General features: G+C 34.5%; 1 protein-coding gene across 7 annotated transcripts in view; it reads right to left on the minus strand.

Annotated features, from left to right (window-relative positions):
- The window catches only part of LOC111047051 (protein pangolin, isoforms A/H/I/S), a 307,983-nt gene that overhangs the window by 244,754 nt on the left and 40,820 nt on the right, over positions 1–22,409 (minus strand). For 2 of the 7 annotated variants that reach the window (XM_039420449.1, XM_039420444.1), the window contains exon 1: positions 20,996–21,526. In XM_039420449.1, coding sequence (XP_039276383.1) covers positions 20,996–21,145 — 150 coding nt within the window. In that variant the 5' untranslated portion in view covers positions 21,146–21,526. Of the gene's footprint in view, positions 1–20,995; positions 21,528–22,409 lie in introns of those variants that run through there. The other 5 variants (XM_039420443.1, XM_039420447.1, XM_039420448.1 and 2 more) reach the window with 5 other exon arrangements.

A 22,409-nucleotide genomic window follows, 5' to 3' on the forward strand; every position in this document is an offset into this window, starting at 1 on the left:
TGATCCCCCTTCCCACCCCACTTACCATGCAACCAACCATCCACTCAGTAAAACGATGACAGCAGCCTACTGTGTGTGTGCGACTTATTAGTAGTTGTTCACTAGAGCTGGAAGCCCAACGTAAAATACAATGGAAATTGTTCCTACAGTAATTGGTTGCTGCATAAACCAGGAAAATGCCAGACCACTAATAGAAATTTTAAAGCACAACACAGTGTATGATTTGATAATATTAACTATGTACGAAAAGAGCTAAGATAAAGATAATGTGAGTGATGTATTGATAAATGATGAATAGCGTATGGTAACTACGCTACCATTTTAAAGTTCATTTATTTCAATTTATATAATTAAGACCATAATAAAATTTTAGTTGACTATGATTTGTTATGTTGAGGTGCGTACAGATTTACGCGCCGCGAACATGAGCAATTCACTTTTAATCAGCTGATGCCAAGCTTTTTTGTATGTATCTTACTGCTTCTGTAAAAATACAGATATAGTCAGCTGATTAAAAGTGAATTGCTCATGTTCGCGGCGCGTATATCTGTACGCACCTTTAGAGTAACAGTGATAGGAATTCACTGCAATTTCCAACAACTGCATTTCATTGAAAATCTTAAAGAGAACATTATTAGAATTTTTTCAACATATGGCTGCCAGTACTCGTCATAATCGTTTATGAGTTATGACAAATCTCGACTACTCAATGTGGCAAATCCTGATTAATCAACTCATTTATGGCAAATGCTGACTACTCGACTCATTCATGGCAAATCAGTCACAACGTACCGTACAAATCTAGAATGGAAACAGTCAATAGGTCTATTATACAATACTGTATTTTTCAAACAGTAACAAGAATATTTGTAAAGTAAATAGTAATTCCAAAATACTTGAGCATTTTTCTCTTTAAGGGTCGCATTGCAAATCTATTCCAGAGCAGATTTCACGTGAGTTACAAAGGCTCCAACAACAAAATTAACACAACATCAAATCCAGATAAAATATAGAGCATACAGCCAGAAGAGGAAAATGCATGCTCTCCACTTGAGAGCAGAATTCAAACGCAAAAACTGCGCTCAAATTTCGCAACAAGTGGCGGCTTTGAAAAACGATCAGCGGCAGGACGCGTCAACTTTTTTCGGCGCCATGTCAGATTGTTGAAAAGTGCTGTTTCAGCACTTTATTCAACCCTGCACTCTAGCCGTATACACGAATTAAAACAACAGTGATAGTTTTAAATTGGCCCGCATCAAACATACACGTACAGTTTTTCGCGCGTGATTATCATTCCGAGCACGTTATGAAATTATAGGGAATCGTATCGTATCAGTGTTTCACTCTGTTGAACCCCTCCTACTCCCCACCAACAAACAATGCAATCCAACGACCCTTTGCCGCTTTTTATACTCTCCTAATTCTCGTGTGTCGCATTCGAACTGAACATTTTAATAGTGATTACACTGCTCTGTAATCCCCGTCAGCCCACCCCTCCCGTCACACCCCAGTACCATTTATCCCGGTAATCGCGAGTGGGAAGAGAGAGAGTGAGAGGAGGCGCGGCATGCTAATTACTCGGTTAATTACTCATCTGATAATCGCTGTTGCCCGCTTCACCAAAGGACCGGCTTACATTTTGCAGCATACAGTTGTAGTCGTCTACTTGACTTTTCATATGGCCTCATGCAACGCATTAAATCTTTTATTATTGTGCACCACCCCTGCACCAATAACGCATCATCCCGATTCCCAGAAAACAAAAACAATTGGACCCAAAGCGCGTATAATAATCTACAAGCGTGTTTTAATGCCTGATCCAATCGTACGCCGTTTTCAAATTTTAATGAGCGCTGCAAAAATTCAGCCTGCACCGAAAGTGCTGAAAAAGATTATTGATGATCCAACAGCACCACCTCCACCCCCCACAACAAGATCGATTCCATTATATTGGCTCGCTTGCAATAACCGCCATACTTTATATGCTGTGGAAAGGAAAGCTAGCAAGCCGATAAACACTAAATCAATACCAATTCCTGAGGATTAACCACTATAGCACAATTTCATCCTGATTCAACTGGAATACAGTACCTCGAGTGTAGAAAATTGAATTATGAATGATAATGTACAAAACGCGATAACTCGACTCAAAACAAAACTTATAGAGCCTTTAATTATCGTTATCAAACTGTCTTCAATAAATCAAAGAAAAAGTTGGTTTTGATTCATTCCGCATTCTGGCGTACCGGTACTGATTGTTGGGACTGTTCAATGAGCAATAAATATTCATGTTTTTTGATAGAAAAGAGAATAAGATTTAATCGATTTTTTCTTACTCGAAAAGTTGTACTTCAAGTGAAGCAATTTCAGAAATTCCAATTACAACAGTTCTTCAATTATTAAGAGAAGTACAGTCAATTTGATGACAATAAATAATATCTTGATATCAACCGGAACAAAGATACTCCTGAGAATACGACATAAATTCGGAAATTACTACCTATTACTGTTATTATTAGTGTGACTAAGAAAATACGCATTTTCTCCAGACGACGACAGGTCGTTGATAGAATTGTACATCCTGTTCAAAGATGCTCCACATCACTTGCCTTCAGATCTGATAGCAGCTTGACAACCAGCCAAAAAACAACACTGAAATCTAAAAGCACCTCACAAACTACATGTGCTGCTGTGTTTCTCCAAGCAGTCCAAAGTACCTCCTTAAAGCTAATTTTTCATTTTTCCTCATAGTTGATTGTAAATTTTGCCATTTGATGTTATACAACATAGGAGAACTTCAAAATTATCTTGACTCAATTGCACATTTTTTGCACTGTTTCACAGTTGATACAGTATCTTAAATGAATCTAGTTATTCAATTCAATTTCTTTATTCCAATATGAATAACAATGTACAATATAGAATAGAATAATTATGGAATAATTATTTCCCCGCATGGACTGTTGATCCGTGCGCGGGGAAAGGGTACACAATCTATACAGGTAACACTAGTGTAAAAACTACAGTTAATAATTTATATTAATTCAAGTTTAACCTATAAAAAAATATGTTAAATCCTGTAATGTATAAAATACAAACTGTATCAACGACGATTCACACAGCACAAGTACCCGACTCAGAATACTTCATCTTCTGGTGAGCTATCTGAACTAACGATTTAACAACATTAAATAGAAAGTACAATATAAAAGCAGAATATAAATAAAAGAAACTCAGGTGAGGCATGAAGGGCTTGAAACACAAAATCACAATCTAGTGAGGTTTGTGGTTGAGCATGGCCAATTGCTTTGTGTATTGAGTCTGCTAATTCACAAGCCTATAATCTGATTGATTGATTGATTGATTGATTGAGTACTTTATTTATGTAGATTACAATATATACTGGCTTATACACTTATATACAATAGCTTACAATACAGCAAAGTTATAGATGAATTTACATAATATAGACTAAGAAAATAACTATTGAACTGTATATGATATGAAAAAGCAATTTGTAATATAATAACTATAGATAATAATCATATTGTTATGCATCTACATAAATTGGCGGAGCTTTGGACATATCAATGTCCATTCTTTGGGAAGAATATTAAAAATATCCCCCCCACTAACTCTCTACCAAAAGGTAGAGAGTACTCCACTTCGTAGAGATACTTAGAGTAGATACTCCACTTCGAATTAATCTATGAATTCCACTTCAAGAGAATATCTCGGTATAGGTCCGCAAAAATCAGTTAATCGATATATGCCTGGGCCAGAACTGGTTCAATAGTTTTGGAAGTTCCTATCCTGAGTTATTGTTGATAGACAATTGGAATTGAAGGTTTCAGAACCTATATTTTTCTAATGCCAACAGTTGAAATTGCTGAATTCAGTGTTGGATTTGCAATCCAACAGCAGCACCAGTGCTTATCCTTGATGATGAAGGGCTCAGGATTGGAGAAACCCGATAATGGAAGTAACACCAAAAGGCGAAATACACCCATTTTGGAAGTGACATTACCAATTTGTTCAGCTATAAAGGATTCGATCAAGATCGCCTAATCAAAATGGCACACCGTGTAACTGAATGTGAATTTAGTCAGCAACTGGGAACTCACGTGGGTGAGGGGTAAGGGGCACTGTACACATACTGGCGAAATTTGATGGGCAATAATAATAACGGGGAACAATGTACACAGTGCCGCCAGTGTACACAGTGTGGGAGCAGATTGTATTCTGGGGGCAAACCGCTGATGAAAATCCACCACAGGCTGCCACAAAATACAATTTACGAACTTGACTATGTGCACAACCGAACATATACTGCATATAGCCTGCTTTTCCTACGATAACGTCATTTACAGCAGAAACAATGACCTGATGGCAGTGTTCACAGCTCTGGAAACTGAAATAGACTCCTACTATATGCTACTACCTCTCACAAATAAGTGTTTTCAGCTTCAATTCGGAATCTTTATCAGAAATTTTCATGAGAGGTTACTAATAGTAAAGAAATTCATTTACTCTGCATTTTGAATTGGTTCTAATCACTCAATAGGGCAAATAATAGAGAAATCAATCCACTCTGCATTTTGAAATGGTTCTATTTATTCAAAATAAGGGGGGCTGTGTGTTCAAGATAGCTTCTCGAATCATTTTTAGGAAAATTGAAAATACTATCTTTTTTAGTGCCCTTATACCTACATCTAACATCAACAACTAAGTAAGTTAACTTATCGTTTTTCTTATTTTTTTGTTTGTATTTTTTTTTTGGAAATAAATTTCACTTACAAATTTAATTTCAGTGTAAAATCAATACAATCACAATGCAAGTGTATGTGTTCACAATACACGTGACAATCATAATTTGTATCCTATAAAGAAACCATCCACCCCCTCCCTATCCAATAATAATCCTTCCAACACGGGACCATAGCGTTTAGTTTTAACAAAGGAAACTTCCGTTCTCCACTAGCTCTCTTGCTCGTTATATTCAGTCTCCTCTCCGACCATAAACGAATTATTGCTTTCTAGATTATGATAAACTGACGCGCAAACGAAAACGAAGTGGTCGTTACGTATCTCACCCAAAATGAAACGAGGAGGCAGCAGCAAAGAACAAAATTCAAAACGTGCTCTAAGGTCTGGCCCAAGTCGGAGAACCAAAAAAAAAAGGAATACGGTGAGAGAGGCGAGGAGAACTGATGAAGAGGTAGAAGAACAGTGGATATTGAGAGAGAGATGGAGTTGAGAAGAAATGAAACTTGAGGAGATGGATAGAGATTGAGGAGGAATACGAATCAAAAAAGAAAATAGGATATAACAAAGAGAAGAGGGAGGAAATAGTGAAGAGCGTGAGGCGACTCTTGATACGCCATAACTCATACCTACTTACGATTTCCTTGTTAACTTGGTTTACTCCCCTTACCGGTAACTCATTCATCTCACATTCTCTCAATCCCTCCTTCTTCCTCTTCACCCACCAATCTTAAAACCTGAAATATTACCAAAAGTTCCATCTGACACTGAAACGTCCTGACCAAAATGCTAACAAGATAAGACATCCAACTTGACAATGAAAATATCCTGTTTGAATTGAAATAGTCCTGCTGCCTGCTCCTCGTTTGTGACTAAACTTCGATTCTTTATGACAAGCCTGAAAAATGTGTAATTCATGAATAATTTTCATTCACAATTTACTACATAGATTTCTGAAATATTATAAGGAAACGAAATGTACAAGTATTTATTGAATAAATTTACATTCAATTTATTGTACTGCTATTTTATTAATATATTTATTTATATTTTTCACAAAGAAGCACTGATTGGGAGAGAAAAACTAAGGATACTCCTTGTACTATTTCTCTCCCAAATTTAGATAACATTTTAACATCAGTTAATATTTTTATGAATTTCTGTCTAGCTTAATATTTATAAAAGTTCTTGGACATTTTCTATGAAATACAATAGAATGAATTCTCACATGAATGACAGAAATTATATCCATGTACTTTTCATTGTTCGAAAACTAGGATTTGAATGAATGCAAAAAATGTATACGTGACGTTCTAATAAAAACATTTCCACTACTCTTTCAATAATTGTTATGGCTAACTACAATTCAAGCTAGCACTGCAAGATCAACATTTTACTATTTTTTAATCTATTTCCAGTTGATGAAACTACAGAATCATCTGTACTGCACCAATAGTACAGAGATGATTCAACACTTCTTATCGCTGCCTCTGAGGAAAATCTTCAACAGAAAAACCGTTTTTCTTGGTAAATAGCATGTGACAGAAATTGATGACCAAACAGAGATTGTCTTCTTAGTGCTTTGTTATATATTATTAATTTAATAATATTTATAAAATAATGCAACTAGATATTCCAGAAATAGAATTCTAGAGAAGTCCTTCAACCAGTCTGGATCTACATGTTCCAGGTTTTCAGCAAGTTCAAACATTACAAAATCACAATATGCGTGATTGCTGATTTTGTTCACAAAGATGGCACGAGCAATGAGTATGGAATGTAAATATAGTAATGTAAGTAAGTATAGTGATGATTATAGTATTACATTCAATACACATTGCGCACTGCAAATTCAATGTTCAACAAGTATCATATGTATTAGTATCATAAGTTTGCAAAGCTCCATTGTCAACTTGATTGATGAACAGGCTTACATTTTGATGACGAATCATGAAATGGATGCAAACGTGATCGAAGAACATGTAGTGTAGACACGATCACAAAAACTATTCTTGTCATAGAATTGCTTGCAATTCACAAAAATATGAAACCGTACAGATATCGAAGAGTAGAAGCAGATAAATGAGAGATATATTACTGATAGATATCCTACCAGTGTGATGTTTTCATGAAAACTGTTCTCTGGCAACAAATTAACAATAGGATAATATATAATAATTGTTTGTCTCAATCTAGTATTCAGCACTTCTAGTGATTAGCATCCAGACTATAGTGAGGTACACGTTATAATGGCAGTATTTGATTAGCAATGGTATTGCTATCCTAGTTCATCATTCAACAAAGCAGATAGCGCTCACTTGCTCTGCTGCCAGATCGTCTTTTAACAACATAGAATTAATTAATCATTAATTAACAAAATATTTCATCCTAATAATAAAAAAATATTGAAAAATATAATTTATTGCTCAATATAATATAATTGATTATTTTAAACGAGAATCAACAGTTAATATTACATCAAAAAACCTGTATCAGCTACCGTCTATAGAAGGAATTGACAAGACAGAGGTTCGCCAACGTTTTTCTCCTATCTTTCTCCACTGCCATTATAACGTGGACCTCACTATAGATAATCTGCTACCCAGACTGCTAAGAAGATATAAAAATTGGGGTAGATTTATGTTTTAGTGAAAGAAATACTTGCCTGCAAGTATTAGGAAAGGAAGGGTAGAAGGGTAGTAGGGCAAGGAAAGTAATATTGAAATGAACAATAACAATTTTTACCAACATAATTCAAGAAAAAATCATGAATTCCATTGGTTTTCTTCATCAAGTTCGACGAACACAAAAATTACGCTTGAGACGCAACAAAACTAGATTTAGAAAAGAGAGAAAAAAGACGAGTAGTAGGAGCAGCCAGTCGGCCAGTGCTGAGAATTTTAATTGATATCTAAATTAAAATTGTGCTAGGTCATTAACTTTCTTTACTCTTGAGATAATAGTCCACGCAAAGCTCCATTGTCTAGCTCAACATTGAAATATTACCAAGTTACACATCAACTCATTCTGTCTTGTGCCAAAACACTACATGTTCTCCTCCATTTCTCAACACACTACTTCTAGAATCACAAAGAATTAATTTTTCAGTGTTTTATCAATTCATCAATATTAGTAGCGTTCTGTTATTACATTTTCCTACAGTTACGTTGAAAAGCGGCCATTGCTGCACTGATTACAGAACGCAAAGAATCACTTTTCCGCTCTAGTGCGGGAAAAATTTTTCTGCACTCCAGATTTGCAACATGGCAACGCAAAATACTTAGTAGGTTATATGGAGCAACAGTGCAGCAAAATCAAAATAAAGTTGGTAACAGTGACTGCTGTGGCTGCTATAGTGAGCAGAGGTACAACGAAGCACAACGCGCTAATTATTATTCATTATATATTATAACCAAGGACAACGAGGACTTTAGGATTTTAGGATTAAGGTTTTTATCAATAATAAAATTACACAGAAAAACATTTGATGCATTTCAGGCAATTTTACCCATAATTACCCACTTTTCATATTCAATGGTAACTGTGGGAAAAACTTAATGTGAAATACGTGCGCAAAGTTCCTCTGCTGCACTCAAGAAACCATTCCGCCCTCGCCTACGGCTCGGGCGTAAACGTTTCTTTCGGTGCAGCAAACTGTCACTTTGCGCACTAGTTGCACAAATAACTATATCAGTAGCCTACTGTAAATCAACAACAAATCAACCAGCATCACCTCATTATTATACAACCATCATACTTTTGATCTATTGGTGTTTCATGTCATGCAGCAGAAGCATTTCAAGAAGATTATATCGTTATAATTTTGAAATTCAATTGATAAAACATCCTCATGTATAACCAGAGACTATAGAATGTAATGGAGAGTATCGAAAGTAATTCTATACTCAATGCATACAACTAGAACTACAGAAGTACCTCGTATATAATATAGCGAGGTCCACGTAATAATGACAGTGGAGAAAGATAGGAGAAATACGTTGCTTAACCTCTCTGTTTTTCAATGCCTTTTATAGACGGTAGCTGATACAGGTTTACTTATAAAATATTAACGGTTCATTCTCGTTTAATATAATCAATTATAATTTATTGAGCAAGAAGTTATATTTTTCAAGAATTTTATAGCCTAATGAACTTTCATAATTATGAAATATTTTGTTAATTAATTATTAATTATTGTCAAAAGTCGATCTGGCAACAGAGCAAAGCGAGAAAGAGATAGCGCAATCCGCTTTGTTGAATGATAGACAAGGATAGCAATACCATTGCTAATTAAACACTGTAAGCACGATATGTGCCTTCACTGAATATGTAAGGGTGGGAAAATGAAAAACAAGAAAAGATCGTACAGGTTTTTGATATTTAAAACAAACAATACATTATTTGTACAAAATTAGAAATATAATTAGAAATATAATTAGAAATTACGAAATAATAATAAACAGATGAATATTTCAAGGGCTACTCGCTTTGCTGCTAGTGAAGATTCATTTGTTGTGGTTATGAAAAATTTAAAACCATGACTCAGTAGTCACCTACCTTTATGAAAATGGCTTCCCAAATTTGGCATCCACTGGTTGAATGCGACGTTAATTATCAATTAAAAATAAAAAAAAACTGATCTAATGAAGTGGGTTCAGATCCCTTCCTATTCAATAATACAATTCTCTTTAAACTGCCCGAACTGTGACAGGAAAACTGTATTATAAAACAAGAACAAAATCTATCCCCTTCACCAGAACAGCCGGACTTTACTCACAGTCCTAATGAACGAGCTCACACACCACACAAAAGTAAAATTTTGGGTATTAATATATAACTCAGTCAATGCCAAACATGAAGCCATTTCAAATACATATTTTTATCAGTCGCACAAGCGAGCACGTTTGTTATCAAAAACAAAAGAGAAGCTACAATAATTTTGATAACAAATGAAATAAACAATCTTTCTGTCGATGACAAAAATTGTTCAAAGACAAAAACACTGTTCATTAAACTTTTCTAAATTAAAACTCTAAAATCCTGAACAATATGAGATAAATATATGATTCATATATGTCCCATTTGACCAGGTGACAACACTCCCATTATAACGTGAACCTCACTATAGCTACAAGTATTATCTAAATCCAAAATCGTATTTTATGCTTGGAATTTCAAAAATTCACATAAAAAAGCTGATAATTTCTTTAGGATCTGCTCCTCCGAATGAGATACATAGCAATCCGACATTCCAGCATGAAGCCATGTCCAGTAATCGAGATAGTAAAAGTAGTAGTTTGAACGAAGCTGATTAAACAATTCAATCAAGAAGTGTTTACTGAATTTATTTTCTACACAAAGAACTGATGAAATCACTGAATGAAATTTGAGGTTCTAGAAGAAACTCAAAATACAAGTACTATACTGTACTACTTGATAAGTAGGACAGTGCTTCATAAATGTCAGATTTCTATTGAAATGATAACAGAGCAGTTCAGTCAAATAGTTGAGAGGAATGAATATTTTATTGAATGAGTTTTTGTTTTTCAAGAGTGAAAGGTAAAGTTTGATACCATTGAAAGTGAAACTTCTGTTCAGATAATTCTCCATAGATCTTTTTTTTTTTTTTAATTGACATTATTATACTAGACATTCATCACCAATACTGTACTTCAATATTGGACAGTTATTATTCATGAAAAAAATCCAAAATATTTTAATGATGAGAGGGAAAATAATTTATGTACAGTTATAAGTGTGTAAAGTTAATTTCAAATTCTCAATTTGATTTTAAAATAGATTGATTATATTTTATTTTAATGATAATTACAGTGAAATGATTCTGGGTATTAAAAATTACTGAAAAATCCTACCTATTTTCATAGTAGGTGATAAAAAATCAGAAGTCCAGAAATACATTATTTAACCCATTTCCTAGTCTAAGCCAAATGATTTCTTTGTTACCTAAGCTACTAACAAAGGACCAAGCAAAAGGAAAGCGGTCTCACAATGGGTCCTTTGTATGGCGCCTCAGCCAATAGGCCTAATTAATGGGTAATTAAGATTATCTGTCAAATAAATGACAACCTAGTATTAAATAGTATTAAATCATCACACTCTGTTCAAAGAAAACACACAAGAAATCTCGTTAACCTTGGCAATCACTTCTTCAACATGAAATTAGTTATTCAGCTCAGAAAAGTAATATCTTTGGGTATCCGAAATTTCCAGGGACATTTAGAAACATTTGCACTGCATTTCTATATTTTAATATCGTTTGTGATGGGATAGCACCGGAACAATTATATTAAATGAATATAAGGTACGAAATGTCAAGTTTAAATAATTTTCACTCGCATAAAAACTTGGCAGATAGTGTATGGTTAAAGTTTTTAAAGAAAATGAAAAATTAGGCTAGGCACACACCAGTTAGTCAAGATAAGACAAGACATGATCAGAAACGTTCAGCCATAATACTTTACATGGTTGCTTATGAAAACATGTCTAATTGCAATGACTAATCAGTGTGTGTTGCGTCATAAGCAATTATATGAAGTATTGCGTCTGATCATGTCTTGTCTTGTCTTGACTAACTGGTGTGTGCCTAGCCTGTTTGAAAAAAAGTGGAGTTTGTATTGGGCTGTTGGGCAGTTGTAATACTAGTAGTTCTGTGAACAGTAGACCTCACGCAGTATTCTCATCCACAAGTACCTGATTGAAACTATAGACCAATAGTTAATACAGCAATAGACTGGCTTCTCCACACATCTGTGTAATCACTTGTCAGCTGATTTATTATGAATAATTCTATATTCTGATTTTTACTCTAATATTGGCGTATGAAGGAGACTCCTTTTTCCTTTTATATTATCCTTGAAATGCAAAATTTCCAAAAACCTTGTATATACGTCGACGCGCAATTAAATAAGGAACATACCTGTCAAATTTCATGGAAATCTATTACCGCGTTTCACCGTAAATGCGCAACATATAAACATATAAACATTAAGAGAAATGCCAAACCGTTGACTTGAATCTTAGACCTCACTACGCTCGGTCAATTAATGGGAAAATTGATTTCACAAATTTAATATAATTACATTTTGTCACCGGATTCTGGTCTGGAATTTCCCAGGTAAAAGGTATGAGGTACGATATCTAACTACAAACTAGAAAAACTAAACTACTTTTTGTTCAAATTTCGGATTAATCAAGTATCTGAATAAGAAAGTACAATAGTCATTTACAACTTACAACCATTTAATACCCATGTTATAGAAATTTTGATGATGTTACTACAATCTAGTATGAAAAATGGATAACAGCCTCAAGCCAAAAGATTAAATTACAAACAGTAGCTATTCTCTTCAACAATGATAAATCTCATACAATGTATTTCTACTAGGTTATTTTTATAATTTGATTTGTTATTAGCCAGTGATTTCCTAATGGATAAATTCTAGAGAAATTAAAATCTAAAACCTATACCAAAAATTTACAATAGGCTAAATACTATACTACTAAATTATTATTGAGCAATTCCCTGACCAAGATATTGAACTACTGTATTCGGTTGAATAGGTACTGTATTTGAGATTTCATTTTGTTGGATAGCCTCAAGGCCTAGAGAATGAATTGACTGAACCAGCTTGCAGAATTGGAGTGGCATTCTAGAAAAGTTTGAAATTATCTACAAAATATTATTCAATTGTTTATGAGTAGCATATATTTCAATCATTGAGGATGTACAATATCAGATACGACTTTCCAAAAAAACTCAATTCTTATACATTAACTAGCCGTCAGGCTCGCTTCGCTCGCCATATCCGTCTAGAAAGGGGGCTCCGCCCCCTGGACCCTCGACTGGATCGTCCAAGTATGAGATCAGCAGGCTCGCCTGTATTTTTCATTTGAGCATTTTTATCATATGTTAGGACAATTCAGTCGGGGGTCCAGACTAAACGTCTGGCCAAACGGATATGGCGAGCGAAGCGAGCCTGACGGCTAGTAATATTATATTCCCAGGATTGAAGTAGCAGTGCCCAATCAATTTATCCGCGATAAATGCATTTAAATCTTCAACTTGGTGCCAACCTAACAAAGTCAACTCAACTTAATGCCAACCTGACAAAATTATTAATTTAGTTGCCAGTTAACAACTGTTTCGAAGAGGTAATCTATCTAGATTATAGTTCTATAGTAACATATGATATGGAAATTTCAATTATAATAATTAAGAGATTGGGAGAAGAAGAATATACATGCTAAAAGACGAACTTTAAACCCTTAAAAACCACCCTTAGAGTTAAAATATCGCCAAAAGATTTCTTAGTGCGCCTCTAAAGGGCCAACTGAACATACCTACCAAATTTGAACGTTTTTGGTCCGGCAGATTTTTAGTTATGCGAGTGAGTGAGTGAGTGAGTGAGTGAGTGAGTGAGTGAGTCAGTCAGTCAGTGAGTGAGTGCCATTTCGCTTTTATATATATAGATGAGGTTGCATTATTTACTAACTTTTAATAATAAATTATTCACTCACACAACAATTAAATCCAGTTTGGATTTATAGCCAAATATACTATGTTCTAATTATGTGAGTGATTAATGTTTTTGCTCTCGTGTTTAAAATTATCTATCTGGTAATCTCTTGAATTGAGTGTGAAACGTATTCAGTATTATTGATCGGAGAGTAATTATGTTTGGATTTCCCTATGTGGTCCCACAATGTCAAAGAAGTACCAAACTGATCTTCAAGATTGTTATAAAATTGAGTGATTAGATTGGAAGGGAAAATTGCAAAACATGACACTTAATGGGATGTAGAGCTGAGAATTAGTGAGGCTTGTTGTCAGAAGAACATGAGCATCAAAAAGTACATGCAGGTGAATTACTAAATATTCTTTATTGTGATTTTTCAGCATTCCATTCATTTTTCTACTTTTGGCACCAAAAATCCTTTGCGCCCTGGGCAAATATCCATAGTGAGCATAAAAATTCTTCCCTCCCAACACAACAACAAAGGTTCATGTGCTTCCAAGAATCTAATTATTTATTTATTCGTTGATATAATTACAAATTATATTAGTATAGTTATGATAATGTGAAAATATTTGAGGCCAGCCTGATAAATAGCGAGCAGATTAGGTAGACAGCCAGCTATCCATCCTGCAGCCATAGAGCAGTTCGAAATCGATTTCAATGTACACAGAACTAGCGAGCGATTAATTATTTATTTGGTCATCATCAGACCAGTGCATGTAATTAGTACTCCACTGCAAAACGAGACAAAATTGTAACTCTGTATGCCGGTTAACCTGACTAATGAGCTATAGATTTGAATCAATAATGTCAACTGTTTCAGGAGCATAATTGACAGCAACATTACTGCATTAAGCCAAGTAGACAACATAGGCGCAAACTTGTTAAAGCAGCCATGTTTATGATAATAATTATCATGGAACCCGCGGTTCAACACGAGAAACAATATTCATTTACGTCCATTAGCTTTTTAGATAAGCTGATGATTGCTCAATAATTTATGCAACTATCATCATGAATAACGTAGGCTACTTGGATTAAAATACTCATACATTTTCCACAATATTGTACAATATAAACAATAATTATAGAAGATCCAGGAAAATCGAATTCCTATATAGAAAACACACAACTATTCAGACGCACATTGCCAGAAGCTAGTGTCTGCAGAACGAGCCTACGAAAAATATTCAATCAACAGAGCGAGTTCCTGAATGTTTAACAAGTATTTGTCAAATCAAATAAATTGAATAACTTCTCAAATGTGATACATAAGCTTGTGGATATACAGTACTTATAATTGACTAGTATTTATCCTACTTATGTTTTGATATAAGTTATCTAGTACACTTCAATTCTACAAATCTCCAGAGAAATTCTGCAGATAGAATTATGAGGATGAATATTATACATTACTAATTATTTCGGTATGCCTATTTCCTCTTAATTTTTTAAATAATTCTAGTTTGTCTTGTACAGGCTTCTTGTCTAACTAGGTACACCTGCAATAATGTACTTGATGAAGCAGTTCTTTTCCTCTCTTTTTTTCTATATTCCTCCTCTCTTTTTTTTGTCTTAGCTGTATATTTTTCAATTACTTTTACTGAGTTTTACTTATTATTTCTTATTTTGTATATTTAGAATAATATTTTTAATTTATTTTTATCATTTTGTAATTTCGCAATGTATAATTTATTGTTATTTAATGCAATAGGTTTTTCAAGACCTGGCATGTAATAAATAAATAAATCAATCAATCTCTAATGTCTATATTGTAAATTGATGAGAATAAAAGCTCCTTCAGCTTAGGTGGGCGAATCACCAATAGGCCTCCAATATGGTCAGCCTGCTACCATCCGTCGTAATTTATATGTGTGATACATTTCAAGTACCTAGATCTCTCTCCTAGAAAACGACTAAAAAAAATCTACTGATCCGTGACAGGAATCGCAGCCAGGAGGCAGAAACGTGTCGCTATTGACGTGAGCTTTGAGTTTCTTCTAGCTGCGACAAGAGCGTATAGAATATACTATCTACAACTATACTCTGGCTATACTACACTATCCTCTGGCTGCGACTGGACGGGTGATCTCGCACCTCCCCTCTTCCTTCCGACAGCAACACTCAATGTCACCTTGTCGCTATTCCCATGTCCTCATGTCCTGCTCAAGTCAAGAAATGCAATGTTGAAAGATTGAATGACAGGATTGCTTTATTAAGGCCTTTTTTTACAATTCCTAATTTACAAAATACAAAAAAGGTATTTTACAAATACCTTCTTGGTTTACAGCATTTAATTTAGATTTTCGTTCAATAATAATTATTAATACAAAAATTGTTGCAAGTACAACAATCCATTGTTCTTTACTCTTAGTGTTACAGGTAGTGGTATAAGGTGGTAATTATTTATCCGAAAGCCATATTATTTATCCATAAGAACATTTTTTATGCTTACACTATATTGATATATTGATTTAATAATGTGGGCCTAATTCCTAACATAAATGATGATATATTACAAATGAATTCTCTATTACAAATAAAGGAATAAGGTATTCAGCAAACTCAAAACTCAAAAGAAAGGGGGTTTCTTTGACAATAATAATTGTGAAGAAAGGCATGGATTATTTTGGAATTAGAGTGAAAATTAAATTTAAATTATTAAATATTTGATAGAATGAAATTCATCAGGACTATGTCGTACTTTCTGGGTAGAACTGATTTATTATAATATACAAAAAAGTTCAATCTTATAACATTTTAAATTATCAGAAATATTTAAACTTTGTAACTAATTTGAACTTAAGAACTGATAACAATAATGTTTATTGCCTGTAATTATTTTGCCTCAAAAAAATATATTGTTTGGTTTGAGTGTGAGAATGATAATAATAATTGGGAGAATGCACGAGTGAGGGATTGGAATACTTTCACTTTTTATGATGATCGAGATGACAATGACAGCATGGGAGTCACACATTTGTCATGCTTACATTTGTTTGCCTACAGAACATACTCATAGAAATTTAGATAGGTTTACAGTAATTCTATTCTATGGATACCGTATATAAAGTTCTTGGTTATGATACTGTAGTCCAAGTAACTGAAACATAATCTGCTTATTAATCAGAATATTCTGATATTGCCGGCATTTCAGTATTATAAACATGCGTCACAATCCTTGAGAAAAGTTTATCACTACTCCAGCAGCCTCTGTCTACCTAACAAGACTACAACCCACCTGAACTTATTGTCAACGGCAAGGAGCCTTCTATTGACTCGATTTCTCATTGCTGATTGCAAGTTTAGTAGTGAGACAGCAGCTTGGAAGCACTACTAAAGGAAACCGGCCGCAAAGACTGGAAAATAATATTAATTTGAACACGTTTGGAATGTCAATTGAAGTCCGTCACATATGGAAGTACAAGGGACGGCGGTTGTTCGACAGCAGTGTGAAGATGAGATGGTGGCAACACCGCCAGACCATAAAACAACACTGCGCTATCAAAAGTCTAATAATTGCTGACTGAAAGAAGCTTGGAACCCCATCGACGTAGGCCTATTATCAATTACTTTTGGACCGTAAACGGGCATCCTCTTGTTCAATAGAATCAATTACACTTCAAGTTCGTACTCCTGAATTGACTCTCACACAAAAGTTATTGAAAATGTATATTATTATTGTTATTATAATCAATATAAATGTATAGAAATTAAATCAATCATTTTTATTCCACTGTAAAAATATTAAGAATTCGATGATTACTATTTATTTCGCCTAAATGATTTTTTATAAATAAAATAGAATATTAGTTATTTAATTCAGTTGAACAACTTCAAGTTGGTACAATCATTACATTATATTAATCTACAGACCACAGTCAGCACTATAAGAATCTAATTTTAAAACAACATTTAATCATTAATCTAAAAACCACAAAAAACAAACACAGGGACAATAACTTATATCAAGTGCCATTCAAAAATTCTTCAATACTGTAATATGTCTTATCAACTGAAAACCTGTATAGATCTGATATAGCTTCCATTTAGTTTATCTCGGCAATAGTGTACCTACCTCATTTACCAGTGTATCATTTTGTTATGAATGAATGTTTGACTATTTGAAAAAATACCACAACTTCGATTTTTGAAGAGACTTACTCAATTATGGGATAGGGCCTTGTTGAGTGAGTGTGAGGTAGAACATTGTTGAAACTTATTATTTTAACATATTGAATAAAAATTGTTCTTTTGAAGAATATTAGAAGGTCCGAGAATGAATAGTTTTACTTAGAATACATGGTAATTTATAAGCTTAATTTCGACCCGGATTAACATCATAAATGGTTAGTGAATCTATAATTTTCTAAAAATCATAGCCTCAATTATCATAAGTTCATCAGCATACATTAGCATATTGATGAATTGTTGATAAAACTATCAATGATTATGATTTCCTCAATAAAAAATATCTTGTAAAATAGCCATAGACCGTTTCAAAAAAAGAGATAAATTGATCTAAAGTGAATGATCCATTGAATAAAATATTTTTGGACCAAATTAAATTCAACTCAAAAAAAGGAAAAAATGTTGTCAGGAAAGTAATGTGGATTTCCCCTGTTATAACTTTCAAAATTAAACAAATCGAAGAAGTTTTAGGCAATAGCCTGTTTCTCTTTTCTGACTATTGTATTATTTGCTCTTTACTGATTCATACAACAAGTAGGCTACATCATTAAAAATGATAAGGAGAAAAAAATAAGGTAACCTTGTGCTATTCCTCTCCCAAATTTAGATAAAGTTACAATGAATAATAAAATGATGTTTCAAGTAGCATGAAATAATACATGGCTTTTGACGGTAAAAATGTTGTAACAACTCTTGTAAGACTTTTTACGATTTACCAAAAATAACAATAAATTAGAAACTGTGATGAAAAAATAATTTTCGAACTATTTAAATAATTACAATAGTGATGAAAAAAGGTTTTCAGTTGTTGAATACTTGAGATTACCAGACTAAATTGGCTCATTGATCGGTCTGCGCCACACAGTGATGGCGTAAGCAAACATAAGATAACGATAAACTGAAGCACGAACCATCTCCATCAATCACTATCAGTAGGTTGTGCTGACTATCACTACAGGCACACTACGACATTGCAACAATTATGAAAATTATTCAATCCATGTTTTCAGTTCCGCAACTGGCGCCAAGAAGTCAGCATTAAGAAAAACGTTTTTCATAGAATCCACTAATAGAATTCTTCATAAATAATTTTTCAAACAATCCTGGCAATAACATAAAAAACGTTTTTCATAGAATAAACTAGTAAATTTTCTCATGAATAATTTTTCAAACAATCCCAACTAGTCAAAATAGAAGCTATTAATTCATAACAAACATAATTCGGGTGATCAGCTTACAAGAAATGTCAATATGGAACTTTATTTTTAAATTTCACGATAAATTAACGATTACATTTTTTTGTTTTGCTAATAATAGTATGATTCCCACATAATATGCCCTAGGTTTGTGCTGGGTAATGGAATGTAGGCTATGATTTTTAATGACCAGTAATAAATGGAATCCAGCTTAAGATGGGTTTCGAGTTTCGAGCATACCAAGTGGCATACCGTAATTGAGTAGCTTAATTTTCAATAGAGAATGCACTTTCAGGCCTTCAAGCTTCACAATACATGTTAATATGCATAAGAGGAAAAATATTGGAAAGGTATCATCCAACATTCTAATGTGATTAACTTATGAAAATTCTGTATTTGATCCCGTGTGTATTAAAAAAAAAAATACAACAAAACAAAATAATAATAATTCATTCGACCAATAAGCATACCAGTACACTGTACAAATTAAAAAAAATGATGTCATCTCAATCTATATTTACTAATAAGGGCATTATTAAAATGATACGAATCTTATATAGGCCTAACCTCTTAAAAATTAGTTTTAATAAGAATGAATTTACTACCTATCGAAAATAATCTCAGAAAATTACTTAGAAACATAATTGCAACTCAATTTGAACATTCAACAATAGGTAATCAAATTTCAATCATTGTCATTGTCAACTAGCCTATTATTATTATTATTATTACTAAGTTTCAGAATTGTTTTGAATTCACAAATATTTTCAAGGAAATATACAATTGAATTTACTCTCCTATAATAAATTATTTAAATTATAAAATTACTATAATTAGAGATGACACTTTGTTAGTAAAGTTTATACATTTTTTATAATGGGCTTATCAGTGATAGGTGATAGTTGGCATTGGCATTGTGAAAGGCCGTAGTACTTCAGTAAATGGTTTACAACAAAATTCGGGCCATCATAATGAAGCGTGAGAATTACTGTCACACAAAGGATACCGTTAGTTGACAGATAGCTTTCTCTATATGGCACCACCGTCTCAAGGCAATTCTGCCTATATACACTGAACTAGGGAAAATTTACAACTCATAGACTATTGACAGAAAAGTCCCATGAAATTCATTAGCTTTTCACAATGTCAAACCCAAGTTTTAAATTATCACAAAAGCTGATATGAAGAGGCACAATGTGAAGGTCCACAAAGCATTCAGACAGGTATAGGTTCAAGAAAAACGTTCCTCTGTTCCTTTCAATCCCCCCATTACTCTGTTTTCAAAGGACAACAATTCCAATGTTCCCAAAAAGAAAAGGCTGGAAAGTCTTTGTTTCGGCCAGATGGTATAGTGTTGCTCAAAATAATGTAATCTAAATAATGAACCTTAAACTGTGGATTTTTTTTATTAAAAACACCACAAAACGCACGAGACCGGATATAGTGTAACAATAGAGTTACTCATAAAAAACATTCGTTCAATATTCAGTTTAATTCATAGTAGCGTTTTTTATCTATAAAAGTAACATGTTACTTGATAAAAAAAACAAAACAAATAAACTTGATAACAGATGCCTTTATCATCCAAAGTATCTGGATAAAAATCAGGTATGAATTTAATTAAGTGCATCACGGCAATTTTGGAACTGTAATATGTCATAGGTTCAAGAAAAACGTTCCTCTGTTCCATTCAATCCCCCCACTACAAACCCAGAACAACTATTACAATGTTCCAAAAAAGAAATATTTTGCTTCATACAACATGTCACAACAATCAATACCTAACTACAGTTTGACTGGTTTACGGTACTGTTTGATAAGTGAGCCACTGATTGTTAACCATCCAGTTATAAAAATTGACCAATACCGATAATTCAATTCATCAAACAATAAAGTAACTTATGATGGGTGGTCCCAATTGAACGCTTTATTTATTTTCACTGAGAGAGAGAGAGAGAGAGTGAAGGTTGGAAGTGTTTGTCAGTTTACTGACAGATAAGAGATTACAATATTGTCAACTGTCAGTGACCACGTGTACGGCGAGGTTAATGAATCAACAAATAACTTGCGTGGAAAGTAGAGACCGGCCGAGATGGGATGAGATAGCACGTGTGAGACGAGACCTTGTATCAAGAGCAGAGTGTAGCAGACACAAGACACTGACTTGGGTTCGGCCTCGGACCACGACGTTCTATTCTGGTAGCGCGCTGCAGACGCACATACATCACATCGCGATCGCGTCGCCACCGACAAAGCAATGCACTTACATTGAGACAATGATAAGTACGGCATAAGAAGGGTACTCACCTCGGACTCTGTGAGATCTATCAGACTGCTCTTCTCTTCGGTTAAATTTTCGGAAGACCGTTTCTCGTCCTCGCCCTCATCTTTGAAAACTTTCACTTCGTCCGTACTGCCGAGATCATCACCGCCACCGCCACTGCTTACATGTGGCATCTTCCACCGTCACCGTCGTCCGTCCTCCTAGGCCTAGGGTCGCGCTAGGTTAGATCGGTGAGGTTAGGTACCAGCAGCCCGACCGCCATGCCATCATCACATCAGCCTCCCTGCACAGACCCGGCACACACATGATAGCACACTATATCTACAACAACTATAATCACAGCACTGACTAAAACTAGGCTCAGCTCAGGACGAGTCAAGTCAACAATCTCCAAGTCACAAACGGGCACGGCACGGGACAGAACCGACGAGACTCGACGTAAACGACAAACGACCTGCAACGACAACAACAACAAGACCTTCGAAACCGGCCATCCTACTGAACACTGAACTCTAGAGCTGGCCGGCGCGTACGCTTGTGGCCCGACAACCAATCACAGACCACCGTCTGATCCCCTCCACCCCCGCACCCGATAATGGCAGCCGAGCCGAACCACTCCGGAGAAGAACGAAGCTTTTCTACTTCGGTGCGTAACCACACTCAGCCAGAGCGCAGCACTGTCTTCGCCCGCCGCCAACAACCCTCTCGCTCACACTCTCTACACCGGCGACGACGACCAGATTAACAAGCTCCTCTACTCCTCTTCTCAACACCACTCCACCACATCTTTCCTTCTTCTTTATTTATTTTATTTCCTCATCTTCCCGCTTCCTTCTCGCCGCGGCGCGCTCATTAGAAAAAATAACACCGCTACAAATTACGTTCATCGCCGTCTGCAAATTACATAAACCACCACCGTCTTTATTCTCAACGACGAGCTCTCTTCACTGCCTGCTGCCTCCCTGCTCAACACTCCCACTCAAACCCCACACCAAACTTGCAAAATTGAAAAGGGAGCTACTAACCAGTTGAATCGATTTCATCAGCAAATTCAAGTTCAATGGCTCATTGCTGGGTATTAATGTATTGCTGGACATTCAATGTATTTTATTTAGTGAAACGTTTTTCTATTATTGACATAAGCTTTAAAGAAACTTCTTCACAAAGAAAACTCGAGCCTTTGTTCTCTAACGTACTAACCTGAACAACTGTATCGTCAAGTAAGGATGAAGAGACTAACTCAAGATAGTTTCTAATAAAGTCAAATTGAAAGTAAACTTGGAAGATGAAAAGAATAATATAAAAAAAATCCTTCTCACATTGAATCTGGAGTCCTTGGGAACTTGAAATCTCATAGACCTAATATCTAGACTCAGACTTGAGTTTTCCAGATATTATATTGAAATACATTTAAATAGTTTTCTTCATTGTTTTTCG

Source organism: Nilaparvata lugens, chromosome 2 (assembly GCF_014356525.2).
Source record: "Nilaparvata lugens isolate BPH chromosome 2, ASM1435652v1, whole genome shotgun sequence".
Lineage (NCBI taxonomy): Eukaryota > Metazoa > Arthropoda > Insecta > Hemiptera > Delphacidae > Nilaparvata > Nilaparvata lugens.